The sequence below is a fragment of the Dendropsophus ebraccatus genome, chromosome 9 (assembly GCF_027789765.1).
Source record: "Dendropsophus ebraccatus isolate aDenEbr1 chromosome 9, aDenEbr1.pat, whole genome shotgun sequence".
Taxonomy (NCBI): Eukaryota; Metazoa; Chordata; class Amphibia; order Anura; family Hylidae; genus Dendropsophus; species Dendropsophus ebraccatus.
Window position 1 is genome coordinate 57,112,656 of NC_091462.1, and position 23,131 is coordinate 57,135,786.

General features: G+C 47.2%; 1 protein-coding gene across 1 annotated transcript in view; it reads right to left on the reverse strand.

Moving 5' to 3' along the window:
• The window catches only part of INO80D (INO80 complex subunit D), a 45,836-nt gene that overhangs the window by 11,340 nt on the left and 11,365 nt on the right, over positions 1-23,131 (reverse strand). Inside the window, exons 2-6 of the mRNA XM_069983425.1 lie at positions 15,810-15,881; positions 15,437-15,683; positions 13,608-14,350; positions 8,948-9,056; positions 6,140-6,364 (exon numbers count right to left, since the gene is read on the reverse strand). Coding sequence (XP_069839526.1) covers positions 6,140-6,364; positions 8,948-9,056; positions 13,608-14,350; positions 15,437-15,654 — 1,295 coding nt within the window. The 5' untranslated portion in view covers positions 15,655-15,683; positions 15,810-15,881. The remainder of the gene's footprint in view (positions 1-6,139; positions 6,365-8,947; positions 9,057-13,607; positions 14,351-15,436; positions 15,684-15,809; positions 15,882-23,131) is intronic.

Here is a 23,131-nt window from a genome sequence, read left to right on the forward strand (position 1 = left end):
GAATTCTACAACAGCTTACAATAAAATTACAATATAACAAGAGCAATTACAAGAAAAACTCTCTCGAGTAAATATAGAACCACTTCCATCCAGCTGTAATGCATTCAGCCCAGGTGTATCTTAGCATTATCAAGCCTTTAGGAAAGCTAAATGACAACAAGTATGCCAACACTACACCTTCCATGGATGACAAATAACAAGTATTCTAGACCAGTGTTTCTCCACCTCCTCTGTACCACCATCATCTCTCTCCCCTCCACCTCCTCTGTACCCTCATCATCTCCCCTCTCCCCCTTCTCTGTACCACCATCATCTCCTCTCTCCCCTCCACCTCCTCTGTACCCCCATCATCTCCTCTCTCCCCCTCCTCTGTACCACCATCATCTCTCTCCCCTCCACCTCCTCTGTACCCTCATCATCTCCCCTCTCCCCCTTCTCTGTACCACCATCATCTCCTCTCCCCTCCACCTCCTCTGTACCCCCATCATCTCCTCTCTCCCCCTCCACCTCCTCTGTACCCCCATCATCTCCCACTCCACCTCCTCTGTACCCTCATCATCTCCTCTCTCCCCCTCCACCTCCTCTGTACCCTCATCATCTCCTCTCTCCCCCTCCACCTCCTCTGTACCCCCATCATCTCCTCTCTCCCCCTCCACCTCCTCTGTACCCCCATCATCTCCTCTCTCCCCTCCACCTCCTCTCTCCCCCTCCACCTCCTCTGTACCCCCATCATCTCCTCTCTCCCCCTCCACCTCCTCTGTACCCCCATCATCTCCCCCTCCACCTCCTCTGTACCCCCATCATCTCCTCTCTCCCCCTCCACCTCCTCTGTACCCCCATCATCTCCTCTCTCCCCCTCCACCTCCTCTGTACCACCATCATCTCCTCTCTCCCCCTCCACCTCCTCTGTACCCCCATCATCTCCCCCTCCACCTCCTCTGTACCCCCATCATCTCCTCTCTCCCCCTCCTCTGTACCCCCATCATCTCCCCCTCCACCTCCTCTGTACCCCCATCATCTCCTCTCTCCCCCTCCACCTCCTCTGTACCCCCATCATCTCCTCTCTCCCCCTCCACCTCCTCTGTACCCCCATCATCTCCCACTCCACCTCCTCTGTACCCTCATCATCTCCTCTCTCCCCCTCCACCTCCTCTGTACCCCCATCATCTCCTCTCTCCCCCTCCACCTCCTCTGTACCCCCATCATCTCTTCTCTCCCCTCCATCTCCTCTCTCCCCTCCACCTCCTCTCTCCCCCTCCACCTCCTCTGTACCCCCATCATCTCCTCTCTCCCCGTCAACCTCCTCTGTACCCCCATCATCTCCCCCTCCACCTCCTCTGTACCCCCATCATCTCCTCTCTCCCCCTCCACCTCCTCTGTACCCCCATCATCTCCTCTCTCCCCTCCACCTCCTCTGTACCCTCATCATCTCCTCTCTCCCCCTCCACCTCCTCTGTACCCCCATCATCTCCTCTCTCCCCCTCCACCTCCTCTGTACCCCCATCATCTCCCCCTCCACCTCCTCTGTACCCCCATCATCTCCTCTCTCCCCCTCCACCTCCTCTGTACCCCCATCATCTCCTCTCTCCCCCTCCTCTGTACCCCCATCATCTCCCCCTCCACCTCCTCTGTACCCCCATCATCTCCTCTCTCCCCCTCCACCTCCTCTGTACCCCCATCATCTCCTCTCTCCCCCTCCACCTCCTCTGTACCCCCATCATCTCCCCCTCCACCTCCTCTGTACCCCCATCATCTCCTCTCTCTTCCTCCACCTCCTCTGTACCCCCATCATCTCCCCCTCCACCTCCTCTGTACCCCCATCATCTCCCCCTCCACCTCCTCTGTACCCCCATCATCTCCTCTCTCCCCCTCCACCTCCTCTGTACCCCCATCATCTCCTCTCTCCCCTCCACCTCCTCTGTACCCTCATCATCTCCTCTCTCCCCCTCCACCTCCTCTGTACCCCCATCATCTCCTCTCTCCCCCTCCACCTCCTCTGTACCCCCATCATCTCCCCCTCCACCTCCTCTGTACCCCCATCATCTCCTCTCTCCCCCTCATCTCCTCTCTCCCCCTCCTCTGTACCCCCATCATCTCCTCTCTCCCCCTCCTCTGTACTTGCATCATCTCCCCCTCCACCTCCTCTGTACCACCATCATCTCCTCTCTCCCCCTCCACCTCCTCTGTACCCCCATCATCTCCCCCTCCACCTCCTCTGTACCCCCATCATCTCCTCTCTCCCCCTCCTCTGTACCCCCATCATCTCCCCCTCCACCTCCTCTGTACCCCCATCATCTCCTCTCTCCCCCTCCACCTCCTCTGTACCCCCATCATCTCCTCTCTCCCCCTCCACCTCCTCTGTACCCCCATCATCTCCCACTCCACCTCCTCTGTACCCTCATCATCTCCTCTCTCCCCCTCCACCTCCTCTGTACCCCCATCATCTCCTCTCTCCCCCTCCACCTCCTCTGTACCCCCATCATCTCCTCTCTCCCCTCCACCTCCTCTCTCCCCCTCCACCTCCTCTGTACCCCCATCATCTCCTCTCTCCCCCTCCACCTCCTCTGTACCCCCATCATCTCCCCCTCCACCTCCTCTGTACCCCCATCATCTCCTCTCTCCCCCTCCACCTCCTCTGTACCCCCATCATCTCCTCTCTCCCCTCCACCTCCTCTGTACCCTCATCATCTCCTCTCTCCCCCTCCACCTCCTCTGTACCCCCATCATCTCCTCTCTCCCCCTCCACCTCCTCTGTACCCCCATCATCTCCCCCTCCACCTCCTCTGTACCCCATCATCTCCTCTCTCCCCCTCCACCTTCTCTGTACCCCCATCATCTCCTCTCTCCCCCTCCTCTGTACCCCCATCATCTCCCCCTCCACCTCCTCTGTACCCCCATCATCTCCTCTCTCCCCCTCCACCTCCTCTGTACCCCCATCATCTCCTCTCTCCCCCTCCACCTCCTCTGTACCCCCATCATCTCCCCCTCCACCTCCTCTGTACCCCCATCATCTCCTCTCTCTTCCTCCACCTCCTCTGTACCCCCATCATCTCCCCCTCCACCTCCTCTGTACCCCCATCATCTCCCCCTCCACCTCCTCTGTACCCCCATCATCTCCTCTCTCCCCCTCCACCTCCTCTGTACCCCCATCATCTCCTCTCTCCCCTCCACCTCCTCTGTACCCTCATCATCTCCTCTCTCCCCCTCCACCTCCTCTGTACCCCCATCATCTCCTCTCTCCCCCTCCACCTCCTCTGTACCCCCATCATCTCCCCCTCCACCTCCTCTGTACCCCCATCATCTCCTCTCTCCCCCTCATCTCCTCTCTCCCCCTCCTCTGTACCCCCATCATCTCCTCTCTCCCCCTCCTCTGTACTTGCATCATCTCCCCCTCCACCTCCTCTGTACCACCATCATCTCCTCTCTCCCCTTCCTCTGTACCCCATCATCTCCTCTCTCCCCTTCCTCTGTTCCCCCATCCTCTCCTCTCTCCCCTTCCTCTGTACCCCCATCCTCTCCTCTCTCCCCTTCCTCTGTACCCCCATCATCTCCTCTCTCCCCCTCCTCTGTACCCCCATCATCTCCTCTCTCCCCTTCCTCTGTACCCCCATCATCTCCTCTCTCCCCTTCCTCTGTACCCCCATCATCTCCTCTCTCCCCTTCCTCTGTACCCCATCATCTCCTCTCACCCCCATCATCTCTTCTGTACCCCATCACTTCCTCTCTCCCCCCTCCACCTCCTCTCTCCCCATCACCTCCCCTCCTTTCTCCCCCCTCCACCTCCTCTCTCCCCATCACCTCCCCTCCTTTCTCCCCCCCATCACCTCCTCTCTCCCTCCCTCCTCCTTTCTTCCCCTTTACTACCCCTCTCTTCCCCCTCACCCCGCTCTCCTTCTCTCTCTCCCCACCACCTGCTCTATTCCTCTATCCCCCTCACCCCCTTTACTTCTGCCTCTACCCTGTTCACCTCCCCTCCACCTCCTCTCTTCCCTCCACCTCCTCTCCTCCTCTCAGCCCTTCACCTCCTCTCCCCCCTCACCCTCTCTTGTCCTCTCTCCATCACTTCCTCTTTCCATCCTCCTTTCTCCCCCTCCCCCCCTTTATCTCCTCTTTCCCCCCACACCTCCATTACCTTTCCCCCATCACCTCCTCCTCTCTCCCCCTCTCTTGTCCTCTCCCAATCACCTCCTCTCTCCCCCTCACCCCTTTACCTCCTCTCTCTTCATCTCCCCTTTACCTCCTTTCTCCCCATCACCTCCTCTTTTCCTCCTCTCTCCCCCTCGCCCCTTTCCCTCCTCTCTCTTTATCTCCCCTTTACCTCCTTTCTCCCCCATCACCTCCTCTTTCCCTCCTTCTCTCTCCCCCTCACCCACTTTACCTTCCCTTTACCTCCTCTCTCCCCCATCACATATTTTTCCCTCCTCCTCACTCCCTCTCACCCCTTTTACCTCCTCTCTCTTCCTCTCCCCCTTACCCCCTCTATCCTCCTCTCCCCGATAATCTCCTCTTTCCTCCCCCTTTACCCCCTTCACCACATCTACCCCCTTTTCCTCCTCTCTCTTTCTCTCCCCCTTCACTTCCTCTCTCCACCCTCTGCCCCCCTTGGACCTCACTCTGCACACCAGGCCTGGACGTGATTTTTCCTGTGGCTCAGAGGCTGGAGAAGAGAGGAAACCCGCTTCCTGCCTAGATTAGGAGGGTATGACTTTTTTGTGTTGTGTGTATTGCTATGGGGGCAGTATTGCTATGGGGGCAGTATTATGTGGGCACAGCATGGCAGGGGGCATTGATATGGGGGCACAGTAAGGCAGGGGGGCATTTACATGAGGAGGTATCTGACTACATTGGGGGAGAGGTATCTGACTACATTGGGGGAGAGGTATCTGACTACATTGGGGGAGGTATCTTACTACATGGAGAGAGGTATCTGACTACGATGGGGAAGGTATCTGGTTGCAGGGGGACATATTCAGCTCTGTGGGACATATCTGGCAAGAAGAGGCATATCCAGCTTCAGGGGACAAATCCAGATGGAAGAAACATACCTGGCATTAAAAAACATGTGACTGCAGGGGGCATACCTAGCTACAGACAGCATATCCAGGGGACATATGCAGCATGGGGCACATCTTGCTTCATGGGACATACCTAGCTGAAAGGGTCGTGTGTGGGTGCAAGGGGTGTATTTTGCTGCAGGGGGCATATCTGACTCCAGTGGCATACCTAGCTGAAAGGGGCATATCTAACTACAAGTGGTGTGTCTGGGTTCAGTGGGCATGCTTGGATGTACTGGTCATACCTGGCTGCAGGGGGGCATATCCAGTTACAGGAGGCATTGCATCAACCAAAAGAGTGGGCATTATTACTGGCCACAGGGGGCATTATTATATGACATTACTTGAGCATTATTACTGGGTCCTACAGGTCAGTCACATTGTTATGGGGGGATCTGATCTGTGAATCAATTACTGACAGAGGTTTTATCCAGAGCCTATGGGGGCAGTGTGATCCTGTCCTGATTAAGGGGAGATTCAAACATACAGAGTTTATAGCAAAATCCACTGCAATACTGTGTGCTGTTATGGCCTATGGCTCTGCATTCACCCTGAGGATTTTCATTCCACTGCAAGAATGTAGCCACTGTCTATTTACCTAATTAGTTGCTGGCCCTTAGTGAGCCGGGAGCAAGAGAAGCAGGTAGTAGTGCGGGCAGGTAAGTATGATCTGTTCTGGGCCCAGCAGCTAATAGGCAGCGGCTACATTCTCGCAGCGGAATGAAAATCCTCAGGGTGAATGCAGAGCCATAGGCCATAACAGCACACAGTATTGCAGCGGATTTAGCTGTGAAATGTACACATGAATCAACCCTAAGGTAATGTTTATAATGGATCGCATCCTTGGGGGTACTCGGCTGGAGCATCTTGTTGCTTGGGGGTACTTGGCTTGAAAAGGTTGAGAAACACTGTTCTAGATGACTCAAGTCTCTTCATCAGACATGGTTATTTTGTCACTCCCAGGTGCTATTGCTTCGTTCCGAAATCGCTTGTTGGCACCTCTGGAGTACACACCTCTATGGATAAAATGACCATTTTCATATTCAGCAGTTTGTTTCAGTGGGCAGTAACTTGTACTCCCTTACCTGGACCTCATGCGTGCCGCTTTGCGCCATTCTTGCATTAGTTGCCCAGTGGACTCAGGTTCTCTAAGGGCCGCTTTCTGCAAAGCTTTCCGGAATGTGTGGCGGTATTTCAGCTGACAGGATTCTGCTCGCTCCAGGCGGCAGAGGTGCTTGTATTTTTGTTGAAAATAAGTGCAAAGTTGTGCAACCCTGGAGCTCCTGTTGTGTGCTACCTCGGCATCATACCTGAAATCACATGGCAACAATTGTAATTAGTTTTTTCATCTGGCCAATCTGAAAACAAAAAAACTTAAATTCTCCCAAGTGACACAGGCATATGATAGCAAATGGGGAAACAGAAAAAACACAGGGCAGACACTGTATATTCAAAAGCACCGTGGCGATGAAGTTTCACACAGGTTTAAGCTCACCTGATGTGGTTGTTAGAAGCCCCAACCACTATAACAGCATGTAAATGGTATAATGTACACTTGGCCGCTGCAGGAGAATCTCAGCCGCAGAACCCTCGGGTATGCGTAGTCATATGTAGAATCCAAATGAAAAAGGGAGATATGTTCCCGCGCAGACCATAAGTATAGAAGCTAATTTTATTGGTGTATATCCACAGGTAACGCGTTTCGAGAGCCCAGCGCTCTCGAAACGCGTTACCTGTGGATATACACCAATAAAATTTGCTTCTATACTTATGGTCTGCGCAGGGACATATCTCCCTTTTTCATTTGGATTCTATACAGGCATATGATGACTTGTAAATATGCATTTATTTTAATTACACCATACTTGAGTACATGTTGGTAAAACCACTATTCCACCACTGCTTTTATTGAAAGGTCTCTACTTCCCAGCAACCATTGTGCAGCATAAATGAAAGATGTGAGCTGCTACTATGCAACAATTACACCGTTTTATCCATTTACTACTTCTGCACACTAAAAAAATGTTTCCCTTTATACTGCTTGAAGAGGGCTCAGTTTTTAAATGAGCTGTCATATCAGCCACAAAATGAAATAAAAATAACAGTTTTTGTCTGGATGAACTAAACATGGAAATTCTGGAATTGATCATTTATTATGGTTTTCACTATGCAGGATAAATAGGATAACTCTATAGCTTGGATCCTTATGGATGTTCCCCCCCCCCCCCACAGGACATGAGAGCCGGGCTGTTCACTCACACCTGGACGTCCTTTCTCTTACTTCTCACAGCACTGTGCACAAGGGGGGTATTTTACAGTACACTACTATCAACTCTAACCCAAGGCTAAATTTAAGGATATTCGCTTACAAATGTCTCTTATGTCTCAATTTTGTCCAGTCAGACCATGATCCAGTTGCAGCCTTATGTTACAGAGCCCACTGGGTCCCTGCAACCACCTTTTGCCACTTCAATAACTCCTTAATAACAGGCAAATCATATAGTTAACATATAGGGAATATAGTTAAAGCGACTCCGTACCCACAATCTGACCCCCCAAACCACTTGTACCTTCAGGTAGCTGCTTTAAATCCAAGATCTGTCCTGGGGTCCGTTCAGCAGGGGATGCAGTTATTGTCCTAAAAACAACTTTTAATCCTGCAGCGCTGTGTCTAACGGCCGGGGCTTACATTTGTATATGCATTAGGCTGGCACATCCTCTCTGTCCTTCCTCCCCACCCTCCTCATCATCATTAGAAATGATTCAGGAACATTTACTGCTGTTTGAGCTTTGCACAGGTGTATTAATGATCCACCCCATGTTCATTATACACACAGGTGGGGAATAGGAATCAATCTGCCTGGATAATTTCCTAATGATGAGGAGCGTGGGGAGGAAGGATGGAGAGGGTGTGCCAGCCTAATGCATATACAAATGTAAGCCCCGGCCGTTAGACACAGCGCTGCCGGATTAAAGGTTGTTTTTAGGACAATAACTGCATCCCCTGCCGAAAGGACCCCATGACAGATCTTGGATTAAAAGCAGCTGAAGGTACAAGTGGTTTGGGGGGGGGTCAGATTGTGGGTACAGAGTCGCTTTAAAGAGTTATTTGACAGTTTTCATCCCTAATGGCTAACCCCAGTAAACATGTATCCTCTCTACACATCCAACTAAACAACTCTACTTAATCCCAAGGCAAACACTGTATTGCTGGTTTTACAAGAACTGTCTTAAGTATCATCCATTTATCTTATAAACATCAATGTAAAACTCCTATCCAAAATCTAGAAACACAAATAGCTCACTACACGCTGACTAAGTCCCCTCATTTCAGAGGTTGTCTAGATAGCAGAGATATGCCACATACTTGGTGGTCCTGTCCCAGACCCAGACTGGCTAGTATAGCATTATACATACTCATTTTAATATCATCTACTTTGCCCCCTGAACGCCCTGATCACAAAACCCATTTTACCTTCTCACATCTCTTTTATTGGTAGCCAAATAAACTATTGCCCACTCCTAAATATATATCTCCATTGACAAAAAGGTTTTCCCTCCCAGCTCATATCCTGTCAAGCCTCACCCATATGTCCATTCTTCCAGATACCTTATTCGACAGTATGAGACAATCTTGTCTTACTCTTTAACCTAGAAGAACCAGTTGTAATAGGGGTTTTGTATGCCTTTATTTTATTTAGGAAAAATATGAATATGTGTTATTCAGTTATCTGGTGTGCTTATCCACACCACATTGTACTCTGTATACTGTACTGACACAATGACAATGTTCAGCACTTCTAAACTTTCCTTCATTCAAAATAATGTTTTTTCAAAGCAGTTTTCACCGTATCAACAACCATGCTGTGACGCATACAATAGACAATACTTACTTTTTGCAGTCATGTTGGAGACTCTCACGGAATGACCATGCAACTTGGTAAGGAGATGCTTGATCAGAGTCATCTTGATCCTCTCCACTGTCTTCTGACCAGTCAAGCCCTACAGAGATAATGAATCAGAAACCATTTTACAAAATTTCTTTAGGTCTAGCACAGCAACCATATTTTAATAAAGGGGATCCTGGAGCTCTCAGGTTCGTTCCAGTGACCTTGAATACAGAATCCACACCAAAGGCAGATAAGAAACATCTATTAATGAGGTGCCTCATGAGACGACTCACTTCCCCTACTTTTTTCAGTGTCATATCAAGAAGGCACAGGATTAAAAATATCACTCAGATGTAACCAACACCATGCAGATAAGGGTAATACCCGAGCCCATAAGTATGCAGGTTACCAGGCCATCATTGTATTAGCTACAATTTTGGTGATTTCACGCAGAAAAATGCAGCAGTGTAATTATAAAAGCAACCACAAGATGTGACTAAGGCTGGGTTCACACTGCGTTTTTGCAATCCGTTTTTTCATCCATTATAAAAAAATATATATATATCAAAACAGATCCTTTTTTTTGACGGACACAAAAAGGTTGCTGACACTATTTTTTTGTCCGTTAAAAAAAACGTATCCGTTAAACAGATTGCAAAAACGCAGTGTGAACCCACCCTAACTAGCAGCAAATTTTGGGAAAGAGGGCAACAAAGTATATCAAATAATTGCAAAACAAGGAAAGAGATGGAGGCGGGTCTGCTACACTACAGACACTAAGGGCCCTTACACACAGAGTAAAAAAGAGGCGGCATTTACGAGCACAGTCCGCATGGTGGATTCCGCTTGTCATTTTGCCTGTCCTACTGCTTCCATCGGATTTCTCGTGCACCTCTCTGCGCTCCGCTTAGAGAATGAACATGTTTATTATTTGAGCGGAGAGCAGACGCAAAAGAGAAATCCCATTTAAGCAATAGGATAGGCAGAATGACAAATGGAACCCGCTAGTAAATATCACCTTTTTTACTCATATGATCAAAAAAAAACTGCATTAAGCTTCTTTTTTTGATCAGGTAAAGTCAAGCCAGAAAGCATTTGATTACCAGTGGCTGAAGTAGCTGGATGCAGCCCATAGGCTGTATCCATGTTTTCCCGGACTCCCTAGGGCTGCATCACACTTAATAAGCCACCGGTATTCAACTGCCGAGCAATCGGACTCGAGTTGCGCTTATCCTTAGTACTAGGCTGTGCTGAAGTGTTGAGATGAAAAATCAAATGTTTATAGTAAAATAGGTAAGTACAAAGTATTAGTAACTGTACTCACTGTATATACTGACAGCAGCTCCCTGTGTACCTCATAGAGCTAAAATCAGACTCCCCTTCACCAGGCTGGGCTGCCCTGTTCTGTTTTGTTTCAGTCCACAAAATGGCTGACATGGAGGAGCATGTGACCATGCCCTGTCCACTGTGTTCTCCATAGACATATACAGGCTCAGTGGTCGACACTGGGGGGCGGGGCCTGGTCACATGCTTCTCCGTGTAGGCAATCTTATGGACCAAAACACCACAGAGCAGGACAGCCCAGCCTGGAGGAGGGGAGTCTGATTTTAGCTCTATGAGGTACACAGGGAGCTGCTGTCAATATATACAGTGAGTACACTTACTAATACTGTACACTGAGCAATTTTACTATAAAGTGGCCAACCCCTTTAAATTCAGCATTTCAGCACCAATGTCCTGGTAGTACCTGCCTATTTATGTTCCCACAAAGCAGATGTGCTGTACAAGTCACTGGCCTTAGTGGTGACACTAGCATGGATGGCGCAAGAGCATAGAGGCCAGTGTGGCCGCAGCAGTGACATGGATTAACATCACATCATTGCTGCAGGAAAGTAAACAACAGAAGATGGGGACCACCCCAGTGCATCAGTGGTGGAACAAGATACGTAACCATTGTTTTAATTTCTAACATTTAGTTTTTAGTTAGTCTCATTAGTCCTCAGACCACACCTATAAAACACTACACAAATGTGGAGAAACTTCTCCAATTCTCCGAATGGGGCTTGTAGAAATCCCAGTGCTTACCAATGAAACAGCCCTATCTACATAAGAACTGATTTTCAGCTGCGGAAAGTTCTGCAAACAAATCAATTCCGTGAGCGAATCTACAATCTTAAGCCATTCCTAGAATCTGAATTCTGAATAGATACGACGCTGTAGAAACTGTATCAGCACAATCATGATACCAGCATTTAGTCCCTCATTCCTTAACATATACAGACATGAGCATTCTCCGTAACTACATCTGTGTGCAGCTCATGAGCTCATGAATATGTATATGTCTTTCAAACAAGGCAATTATGTGGATATTTACAATATGTGTCTTATTTTGCCAATATTCTGAGGAGTTTAACATTTGAACAAGTTAAACATAGAATCAAAAATCATCCAAACTATCTTAAATGGTACAGAAAGAAAAGAAACTCCCATGTACAATGAAAGCTCCCACAGTGAGAATGCCGGGGCCACTTTCTAATGTGTTTTGTGGAGTAATTTATATGTGACTTGATGAAAATGTGCATTAAAAATGTGCCAAAATGTTGGTGCACGATTTTAAAGCAAGCCAACTAATGGATGGTGACACTGAGGCTAGACTTCTAAAGAAGTCCCAGATTAGCAAACAGCCTAAAGGCAGGGGTAGGGAACCTTGGCTCTCCAGCTGTTGCAAAACTACAACTCCCATCATGTTTTAACGCTAAAGAGCTTTGGCTGTTCATGGAAAGTTGGCTGTTCAGCAGTTGTAGGTTTTGCAACAGCTGGTGAGCCAAGGTTACCGAACTATATTAAAAAGCATTTGTTGGCTATCTAATCTGGGTTTAAACCCTTTAAAGGGTCACTGTCGCTTGGGAAAACTTTTGACACATAGACACATGTCAAAAGTTTTCTGAGTGTTCAGACCCGTACTGATCGGGACAAAGAGCGGAGAGAGGACCGCTCTACTGCCCATCATCGCCCTGCTGTGTAAGGAAAAAAAAAAAAAAAAAAATCAGACTCCATAAACTTACATTATGATCAAACTCTATTTACTAGCACAGAGCGGGTGTAGAGTGCGCTGCAGCATTTCCTCTCCCACTCATTCTCCCGATCGGTATGGGTCTGAACACTTAGGGGGAGATTTATCAAAGGGTGTAAAATTAAGACTGGTGCAAACTGGCCACAGCAACCAATCACAGCTCAGCTTTCAGCTCTGGTGAAAGAAAAGAGGAGCTGTGATTGGTTGCTGTGGGCAGTTTGCACCAGTCTAAATTTTACACCCTTTGATAAATCTCCCCCTTAGACCCAGACTGAAGCAAACCTTTGACATGTCTCCAACAGGTTCAGTTTTAGTTTATTTGCCCCAATGCATGCACCTACAAAATCCTGTATACATACTCCAGAAAGAAAGGAAAAAAGTATGGAATGAGAACACAATCAAGCTTAGGTGCCGCAATGCTATCTAATAAGGTTTAGAGTACCTGCTCCAGTTTAGTCCTAGGCCATGAAAATGCTGATCTGCAGGGCGCACCGGAGACTCTAGTTGTTTAGCAGGTGATATAAATGGGTCCTTACTAGAGATTAGCGAACCTCGAGCATGCTCGAGTCCATCCGAACCCGAACTTTCAGCATTTGATTAGCGGTGGCTGCTGAAGTTGGATAAAGCCCTAAGGCTATGTGGAAAACATGGATATAAGTCCAAGAAATTCTTTTTGGGCAGCACGTCTGTGTCGAGGGTGGTGCTCGTAGTAGGGAAAAATTCCTATAGCATCATGAAAGTTCAAATCTCGGCACTCACCATTTTCATGCTTCCAGAAATCTTTTATTATAGAAAATTCATCTGATTTTTTTACAGCGGTAAAAAACAGGACGTTTCGGCGTCAAGCCTTCCTGTAAGGCTTGACGCCGAAACGTCCTGTTTTTTACCGCTGTAAAAAAATCAGATGAATTTTCTATAATAAAAGATTTCTGGAAGCATGAAAATGGTGAGTGCCGAGATTTGAACTTTCATGAAAACATTGATATAGTCATTGGCTGTATCCATGTTATCCAGACAACCTTAGAGCTTTATCCAAGTTCAGCAGCCGCCACTAATCAAATGCCGATCGTTCGGGTTCGGATGGACTCGAACCCGAACCCGGTTCGCTCATCTCTAGTCCTTACCACCAATAATCGGCCAGTATAAAACGGCCTATGATCAGCAGATGAATGAGAAAAGGTTTGTTGAGAAATCACACTTTTTTTTTGTGTTAAAAATCGGTAGTCAACCACACATCTTCCTGTGTAAACGGGAATGTGCAGGCAACTATCAAAGTCAATAGGCCACACAGTTGATTCGAAACTTATAAAGTCTATGAAAACAAAGCATCGATCTTGCTGAGCGGCGCTCGTCTGTGGCACACATTGAGTCGTGTAAAATAATGGAGGACCTCTTAAGGCTAGGTACACATAAGTGTAATAGTGGAGCATTTCAATTACCTGTATTATATCAAACATTACCCAAGATCATCCAAACTAACATCCTGGTGGGATTTGCACATGTATAACCAATATATTAATAGATCCTGACTTTGACATTTTAATCAGGATTTACGTGGACAATAAGTGATAAATTTGCTTTTGCACTTACCCAAATGTGGAAACAAATCTGAATCTAATTGGTGTTTCCGTGTGCACATTTTCATTAGTCTCTGCAGCCGGCTAACACAAGACGAGTAGGTTGGTAAGGCTGAGGCAGTCACCTGAATCCTGTCTGATCGTGGCGGATCTGTGGAGGGTGGTGGGGCAGGAAGTGGTCTTTTATTAGACTGAGTCTTTATTTGTGCTAACGTGTGCGCAATAGGCGACGCTCCCTGTACTGGTAAGCTGGTATTCTGAGGTTGAGGCGATGTACATGCCAGGCTCTGGGTTAGCCCAGTGGACTTCAGTGACGTTGGTGCTGGTTGCACCAGCATCTGCTGCTCTTGAAGAGACACAGGTTGCAGCTGACAAGGTGCAGGTTGAGGGCTAAAGTGCTCTTGATGAACTTTTATAATCTCTGTCTCTTTATGTCGCTGTCGATTCTGGGCTAACTTGCTCTGTAGTTTCTTCTTTATGGATGCTCCTTTCTTAATCTCCTCTTCTTCCTCTTCAAGCAGGAAGGAGTCATCCAGGTCTGTTTCCAGGTAGTGAAGGGGAAGCCTGGCCCCAGGAGGGGAAAGTGTCATACCATCTAGTCCATTGGGCATCTTCAAGGCCAATGTGGGCACTGTTAAGCTGAAGGCCACGGTTTCCATTGGATGCCTTGTCTTTACTTCCTCCAGTGCATCATTCTTTTTCTTCCTTTCCTTTTTGGGGATAAAGCCCAGTACCTGCAGGTGACTGTTGCAGTACCTTGCAAAATGAAAGAAAGAAATAAATATAAATATATATATATATATATATATATATATATATAATATATATATATATATATATATATATATATATATATATAATCAGTGGTTAACCAAGATTAATGGAAAAGAAAACATTGCTAGTTTTCCTAAAAACAGCACGAGTCTGGTAATCAGAATAAAGTTAAACTATTAACAGGTAAGAAGAATTTAACCTGTTAATATGTCCCTATTGTGCACTGGGCGTTGTATAATTTTTTTTTTTTACCTTCATCCTCTGCACCATTTTCGTGCTATTAACAGTTGAATCCCTATGCTAATTAGTTGTTTTGGTGCACTGGGGGCTGTAGTCCCACCCATGCCCCATTGATAAGAAGGGACCAGACCAGTGCTGGCAGCAGGTGAGTACATGTTTTTTATATTATACTGGCAATTACGTCACTCTTAAATGTAAAACGTACCCCCTGTACCATTTGGACTAAACTTAACCTTTACACAGTACAATTATGTGGTTACTGGTTCAACAAGGCAATTGTACAGAATTATGAAGAGAAAAATATAAATTTTAATGCCGCTAGCAGTCAATATCTTTTATGTGTCTGTGCCTCGGACATTATGCAGGAACAGAGAGACACACAGACGTAGCTCCCAAGTAAGGAGTGATGCCAGCACTTGGTCCCTCCCATAGCTGTGTCTGTATACGCTCTACTTCTGGGTAACATCAGAGGTGCACAGGCAAAAAACAGGGGGATTTAGGGGAAATAATACACAGTAAAATACTGGGATACAGGCAATGAACTTGTAATATGCTAATTACTTACAGATGCCCCGTGCCATTAGTCCTTTGACAAAACAAACAGGTAAAAGGATTTAGTAAAATCTCTTTTTCATTCAAAAAGTTAAAGAGTTTTCATAGACTCGAACACTGACTGACCTCTGCAGACCAGTTACAGTATGGTGAACAAATGACACAGTCAAACTAACTGCGCCCTACAGGCAGCCATATTGTTAATCTTTACCATATACACCTTTGTAATTGTCCACTGCGCTTGACATCTGCATATAGACAGGTTGAGGCACTTACCTACGGTCCTCGGATTTCGGGATGGGATTAGTGCAGCGCTGGCTGTTGTACTTGGCCACATATTCACATTGCTTGAAGGGGGCTGTCTTGTCCTCTAAAACGTGTCGGATACAGAAGGCGTAGCCGTTGAGTCTTCTCTGCTTGCAGAGTTTGGGACTGTAGGAGCATAGGGGCTTATTATCAACCTCAGAGAAGTGTATGTGTTTGCCTTCATACATCACGTGACTCGGTCCCTTGTGAACATCAGCTGGAAAAACATTGAGAACAATGATCGGAGTCAACAGTTGGTTCATTGTGTGAAATGGAAAGTCCTGAGGGGATTGACCTCATGCACCATATGATACTGTAGCCCAGCACAGGAGGGCCATCTTACCTGATCTTAAACTTTATGCATTTTATCTGTTTGTTAGGTGATGTTTCCCTGCAGCAACCTATAAAAGCTTCCCTGTAACCGAGAGGAACAAAAAAAAAAAAAAAGTCAATCAGCTGCAAATTTCTTTAAAATACAACAAAACGACAAAAACAAGACGTATACAAGCTGTGTAAAATGTCCGCCATCACAATATTGTCATTGGCTGGTACAGCAGGGACATGACAATAAACTGCACCTGTCCCCTTACACAAAACACTAACTGGAGAACTAGTGTTATGAACAAAGCTAATGTGAACAGAACCTGTAAGGGATTCTTAACAACTGAACATACTGGCTGTGGGGAGTGAAGTTATATACAGGATCTATACATTGATTTAACATGGCTGACCGAGGTCAATTTGTTAAGCAGCCAATGAGTGGCCAGTGTTGGGCAGAAGGTCACCAGCAGGTGGATATATAACCATGGACAGCAGGCATGATAAGCTGTACAGGGCTCATTGTTAGTGAATGGCACCACTACACATAAAGGACACAGCAGGGGCAGATGGTACACAAGGCTTAACAATCAATACTTATTTCCATCCCAGAAACAATAGAAAAGGCCGACGGGGGGGGGGGGGGGGGGGGGGTTGCTTCTTATAAGGATCAAACGTAAAATAATGACATACATTAGGAAAGTGTAAACAGCTCGCTTTAAGAACCACATACAGTAGTTGTGTGCTGCACACACAAGAACCACGCAGCAAAAGAAAACACATGCACTTCTGCAGTGCAGGTTCCAGTGTGTGGCTTGTACAGCTGCACCATAATAAAACTGCAACTACAAGCTGCACTACTGTAGGTATGTTCTAGGGCTGGGCGGTATACCGTGAAAATACCGATACCGTCTCTGGCGTCGGTTAACCGACCTCAACATTGCCAGGACGGTATGTGCGGTATTTTCACGCTTTCCCCGCCTGAGCCGTGAGCAGTGAATTAGTGTGCTCTCTGTGCAGGGAGGCCGACATGACAGAGCGCCCCCCTCCGCACCCAGCACGACAGAGCGCGACCCCCCACCCCGTGTGCAGTCTGTGCAGGGATGCCCATACTTCAGAGCCCGGCATGACAGCGCGCCTCCCCCCCATCTCCGTGCGCGGCATGACAGAGCGCACCCCCTCCTGCCCGACAGAGCACGTCATGCTTCCCCACGCGGCCTGTCCCGTCAGAGCGCGCTATGCCCTTCTCCATGCACCCGTCCCGGCCTGTCCAATCAGAGCCCCTCCCCACCCAGCACCTGTCCTATCAGAGCGCGGAGGGCGGGAGTAGCCCAAGGGAGGGAACCTGTAGAAGATGGTACTGCGATCTAGAGCTGTCACTACCCCGCAGGAAGGAAGCAGCTGCCAGCCCCTGCAGATCCTCTTCTCCTTGTATGTGCCCAGTGCCCAGGTGCTGGAGCTGCTGTTTGCCCTCAGCCTGTCCCTGGTGTCTGCAGGAGCTGTAAGTGCCCAAATACTGTGCTGTGCCCCTATACTGTGCATATACTGCGCTGTGCCCCTATACTGTGCCCAAATACTGTGCTGTGCCCCTATACTGTGCATATACTGTGCTGTGCCCCTATACTGTGCATATACTGCGCTGTGCCCCTATACTGTGCATATACTGCGCTGTGCCCCTATACTGTGCATATACTGCGCTGTGCCCCTATACTGTGCATATACTGCGCTGTGCCCCTATACTGTGCATATACTGCGCTGTGCCCCTATACTGTGCATATACTGCGCTGTGCCCCTATACTGTGCATATACTGCGCTGTGCCCCTATACTGTGCATATACTGCGCCGTGCCCCTATACTGTGCATATACTGCGCCGTGCCCCTATACTGTGCATATACTGTGCGCCGTGCCCCTATACTGTGCATATACTGTGCGCCGTGCCCCTATACTGTGCCCAAATACTGTGCTGTGCTCCTATACTGTGCCCAAATACTTTGCTGTGCCCCTATACTGTGCATATACTGTGCGCCGTGCCCCAATACTGTGCATATACTGTGCGCCGTGCCCCTATACTGTGCCCAAATACTTTGCTGTGCCCCTATACTGTGCATATACTGTGCGCCGTGCCCCTATACTGTGCCCAAATACTGTGCTGTGCCCCTATACTGTGCATATACTGTGCCCCTATACTGTGCATATACTGCACTGTGCCCCTATACTGTGCATATACTGCGCTGTGCCCCTATACTGTGCATATACTGCGCTGTGCCCCTATACTGTGCATATACTGCGCTGTGCCCCTATACTGTGCATATACTGCGCTGTGCCCCTATACTGTGCTCAAATACTGTGCTGTGCCCCTATACTGTGCATATACTGTGCTGTGCCCCTATACTGTGCATATACTGCGCTGTGCCACTGCGCTGTGCCCCTATACTGTGCATACCAAGAAAAACAAATTTGGAGGCTCTACCAAAAATATCAGTCTATGAGGGGTGCCACTTTATGTCCAGAATGAATCAATTGTAAATCAAGAAAGAAAAAAGCTGGACACACCATGCAAGCGCACACCACAGGTATACAGTATGAAAAAATCTAAATTTTATTTAAGCAAAACACCAAACACATGATTAAAAACATCTAAAACGTTCCCATAAGGAACACAAGAATAATCAAGGTTGACCCACCTACATGATAAAAAAGTGGGTCTAAACCCTACAGGGGGTTAGATGCACATAATAATGCAACCATGACCGGAGCTACCAAACATAAAGGCAAGTAATGGGAAGCAAAAAACCTGCAATTATATAAATAGTGAAATCACAAAAAAAACCATTTGGTAAACTATAATGCTGTGTACTTAAATACTACCTGAAAATATATGCAAAATGCAAAGTAACTGCTAATGACATAGACAATGGTAGCAAGAAAGTCTGTCACCCAATAAGGACAAAAGCAGACCACAGTGGCGCCTAAGAAAGCTCCAACGGTCATGGAATAGTCACCCCTGGAAGAAAGGCTCCACGCGTATCGTCACCCTCCTGACGAAGTCACCGGAGGGTGACGATACGCGTGGAGCCTTTCTTCCAGGGGTGACTATTCCATGACCGTTGGAGCTTTCTTAGGCGCCACTGTGGTCTGCTTTTGTCCTTATTGGGTGACAGACTTTCTTGCTACCATTGTCTATGTCATTAGCAGTTACTTTGCATTTTGCATATATTTTCAGGTAGTATTTAAGTACACAGCATTATAGTTTACCAAATGGTTTTTTTTGTGATTTCACTATTTATATAATTGCAGGTTTTTTGCTTCCCATTACTTGCCTTTATGTTTGGTAGCTCCGGTCATGGTTGCATTATTATGTGCATCTAACCCCCTGTAGGGTTTAGACCCACTTTTTTATCATGTAGGTGGGTCAACCTTGATTATTCTTGTGTTCCTTATGGGAACGTTTTAGATGTTTTTAATCATGTGTTTGGTGTTTTGCTTAAATAAAATTTAGATTTTTTTCATACTGTATACCTGTGGTGTGCGCTTGCATGGTGTGTCCAGCTTTTTTCTTTCTTGATTTACAACCTATACTGTGCATATACTGCGCTGTGCCCCTATACTGTGCATATACTGTGCGCCGTGCCCCTATACTGTGCCCCTATACTGTGCCCAAATACTTTGCTGTGCCCCTATACTGTGCATATACTGTGCGCCGTGCCCCTATACTGTGCCCAAATACTGTGCTGTGCCCCTATACTGTGCATATACTGCGCTGTGCCCCTATACTGTGCATATACTGCGCTGTGCCCCTATACTGTGCATATACTGTGCGCCGAACCCCTATACTGTGCCTCTATACTGTGCCCAAATACTGTGCTGTGCCCCTATACTGTGCCCAAATACTTTGCTGTGCCCCTATACTGTGCATATACTGTGCGCCGTGCCCCAATACTGTGCATATACTGTGCCCAAATACTGTGCTGTGCCCCTATACTGTGCCCAAATACTGTGCTGTGCCACTATACTGTGCATATACTGTGCGCCGTGCCCCTATACTGTGCATATACTGTGCGCCGTGCCCCTATACTGTGCGCCGTGCCCCTATACTGTGCATATACTGTGCGCTGTGCCCCTATACTGTGCATATACTGTGCGCCGTGCCCCTATACTGTGCGCTGCCCCTATACTGTGCGCCGTGCCCCAATACTGTGCATATACTGTGTGCCGTGCCCCTATACTGTCCATATACTGTGCGCCGTGCCCCTATACTGTGCATATACTGTGCGCCGTGCCCCTATACTGTGCATATACTGTGCGCCGTGCCCCTATACTGTGCATATACTGTGTGCCGTGCCCCTATACTGTCCATATACTGTGCGCCGTGCCCCTATACTGTCCATATACTGTGCGCCGTGCCCCTATACTGTGCATACAGTATACTGTGCGCCGTGCCCCTATACTGTGCATATACTGTGCGCCGTGCCCCTATACTGTGCATATACTGTGCGCCGTGCCCCTACACTGTGCATATACTGTGCGCCGTGCCCCTATACTGTGCATATACTGTGCGTCGTGCCCCTATACTGTGCCTATACTGTGCGCCGTGCCCCTATACTGTGCCTATACTGTGCGCCATGCCCCTATACTGTGCCTATACTGTGCGCCGTGCCCCTATACTGTGCCTATACTGTGCGCCGTGCCCCTATACTGTGCCTATACTGTGCGCCGTGCCCCTATACTGTGCGCCGTGCCCCTATACTGTGCGCTGCCCCTATACTGTGCGCCGTGCCCCAATACTGTGCATATACTGTGTGCCGTGCCCCTATACTGTGCATATACTGTGCGCCGTGCCCCTATACTGTGCATACAGTATACTGTGCAGACAGTATACTGTGCGCCGTGCCCCTATACTGTGCGTATACTGTGCGCCGTGCCCCTATACTGTGCCTATACTGTGCGCCGTGCCCCTATACTGTAATAACTAGTATGCACTAAATGGCTCTGCCTTGTGTTGCTGCTAAGTGAGTTATTTTTTTCACTTTTGTGAATCAAAATATTGCCACTTTGGCATGGCAAGTAGGTGCGGCTTGCAAAAGGGGTGTGGCTTACAAAAGGGTCGTGTCAGAATTATCGTTCAATTATCGTTACCGCGGCTACGTGTGCGATAAACCGCGATATTGATTTTGGCCAATATCGCCCAGCCCTAGTATGTTCCCATTATAGAAAACACACCGAAAATCCTCCGCCAGATTGAGCTTCAGAATATCATTGAGTCTATGAGAAAGGAGGAACTTTAGGCGGAGTCCGCTTGAAATTTTGGCGCATGTTTCCAAACATACACAAATACTGTAGCATAAAATCCTCAGCAAAAACAATATGGGTAACATGGCTTAAAACACGCATCGAAAATGAGCAAAACTAGATGATACCATGAGCCTCTCTCATATTAGAAATGATCCTGGAAAAATAAACATAATAAATGAAAGGGTTTGTCCTACGCCACACAAATGAGGTGTATAAGGTGTATGTGTCCTCCTACATGCTCCCCAGGCCTTGGTGAGCAGGAAACGTTGCTGTGCAAACTGGGGACCAACGGGAAGGATGCAGGTGGCAATCAGGGGAGGCGGACATCTTTCTTTTACATTTTTATCCCAGACAGAACCAAGGTGATACTGTATACAAATACTATAGACAGCTTACCCTACACAGCTTTTATGTGCTGTAACAGTGAGAGATAATAATAATAATAATAATAATAATAATAATAATAATAATAATAATAATAATAATAATAATAGATAATAATAAAAATATTAAGGAAAAAAATTACACAAGCCTTACTAAAAAAATTAAATGGAGATCTCAAAAATCAGCTGTGTGTGAGCACTCGCCCCGCTGGGGGTCATCCCCCTTCCTTTGTTGCGGTCAGGACTGACCCAGGCCGCACACTTCACACTTGGATGCCTTTATTCTATCCCTGTAATTAGCCATATAGTAATGAAACAGATGGGTTGGTGCGAATAAAGGACTGTGCTCCGCAACAGCCCTGATAACTACGATTAGCAAGAACCAAGAAAGATGATTTCTCCTTTACACTATTCTATATGTTAAGATTCAAAGACAGGCAATGATAGACTGTAAAAGCAAGCAAGAGCTGAACGGGTCCCATAGATGATTTGGTCTTCACAGGGACTATGCTTGTGTGACACTTGCAGATTGAAGAATTGCCACAAATTGTACAGATATGTAATCATAGCAAAAGTAATCCCATGAAAACCCATTAAAAATGTAAATTATATGTCATGTGCAAGTTGCAATATATTATTCCTGGTTTCTATACCCCAATTCTTACACACTTCTCTCAGAGCTGCTACTCCCTACAAGTGCTATACATAATATCTGCTGTACACCGCGCTTGCAGATTTTGCTTCTGATCTCACGCATCTCTGTAACTATATATTTCATTTTGCTTTTTAACTTCCCATTAAAATGAAAGGGAATAATCAGCAACAGGTCTGCTGTGCATGTAGAACATAACATGGGTTCAAGACGACTTGCAAATAGGCAGAAGTTATTGGCTTAAAGTTCTTCATTACTCGTCTCAATGTTTGGACCATCAATGCCTGATAAAGAGTAGTACACACCCCTAACACTGGTGTCTATCACTATATAAATAATTCCTTGGTGTGTACTATGGCTGATCTATTGGTTGTGTAATATGATTGATTAATAAAAGCATCTTGAGCAATACCCCGACATCTGAAGTGCAGTCCCATAACCTGTACCTACAGGATTACCTTGAAGGGGACGGGTCAGTCCTCCTGAGAATAAGCAGCCATACAAACAATCCCAGAGACGGCGCTGCCTGACCCCGAGGTACTCTGCGCACATTAGTTATGGGAATAATTCACTAAACAACATAGTAAGCACACACACCTGGGCTATGCTTACATCTGCATCAGAGGCTTGCCAGGAGCCTTGGTCACAGAATTCAGCCCAGCAGACAGATTATGTCAATGGGCTCCTATGGGTGCAGCCAGTCCACCGCGAGGCACATCCAACACTCTCTTTGTGGTTACCATTTATAACACATAGAAACAGAAGAATCTTCCAGTACATTTTTTTATTCCTTTGGATAAAGATGTTTATCCCAGACACGTTTACACATTACTGTGGATTTACCAACCACATCTGCTGGACGTTTGCTCCAGGTATCTACTATTCTTTCAATAAAGTAAAAGAATGCAGACTTGTCCATAAGCGGAAAGACGCATTCGTCGTAGGTCGTTGCCAAGACATGAGTGTAGTGATAATCCTGTATGCACTCATAATAAACCCTGTCCGATGGACACTCAAAA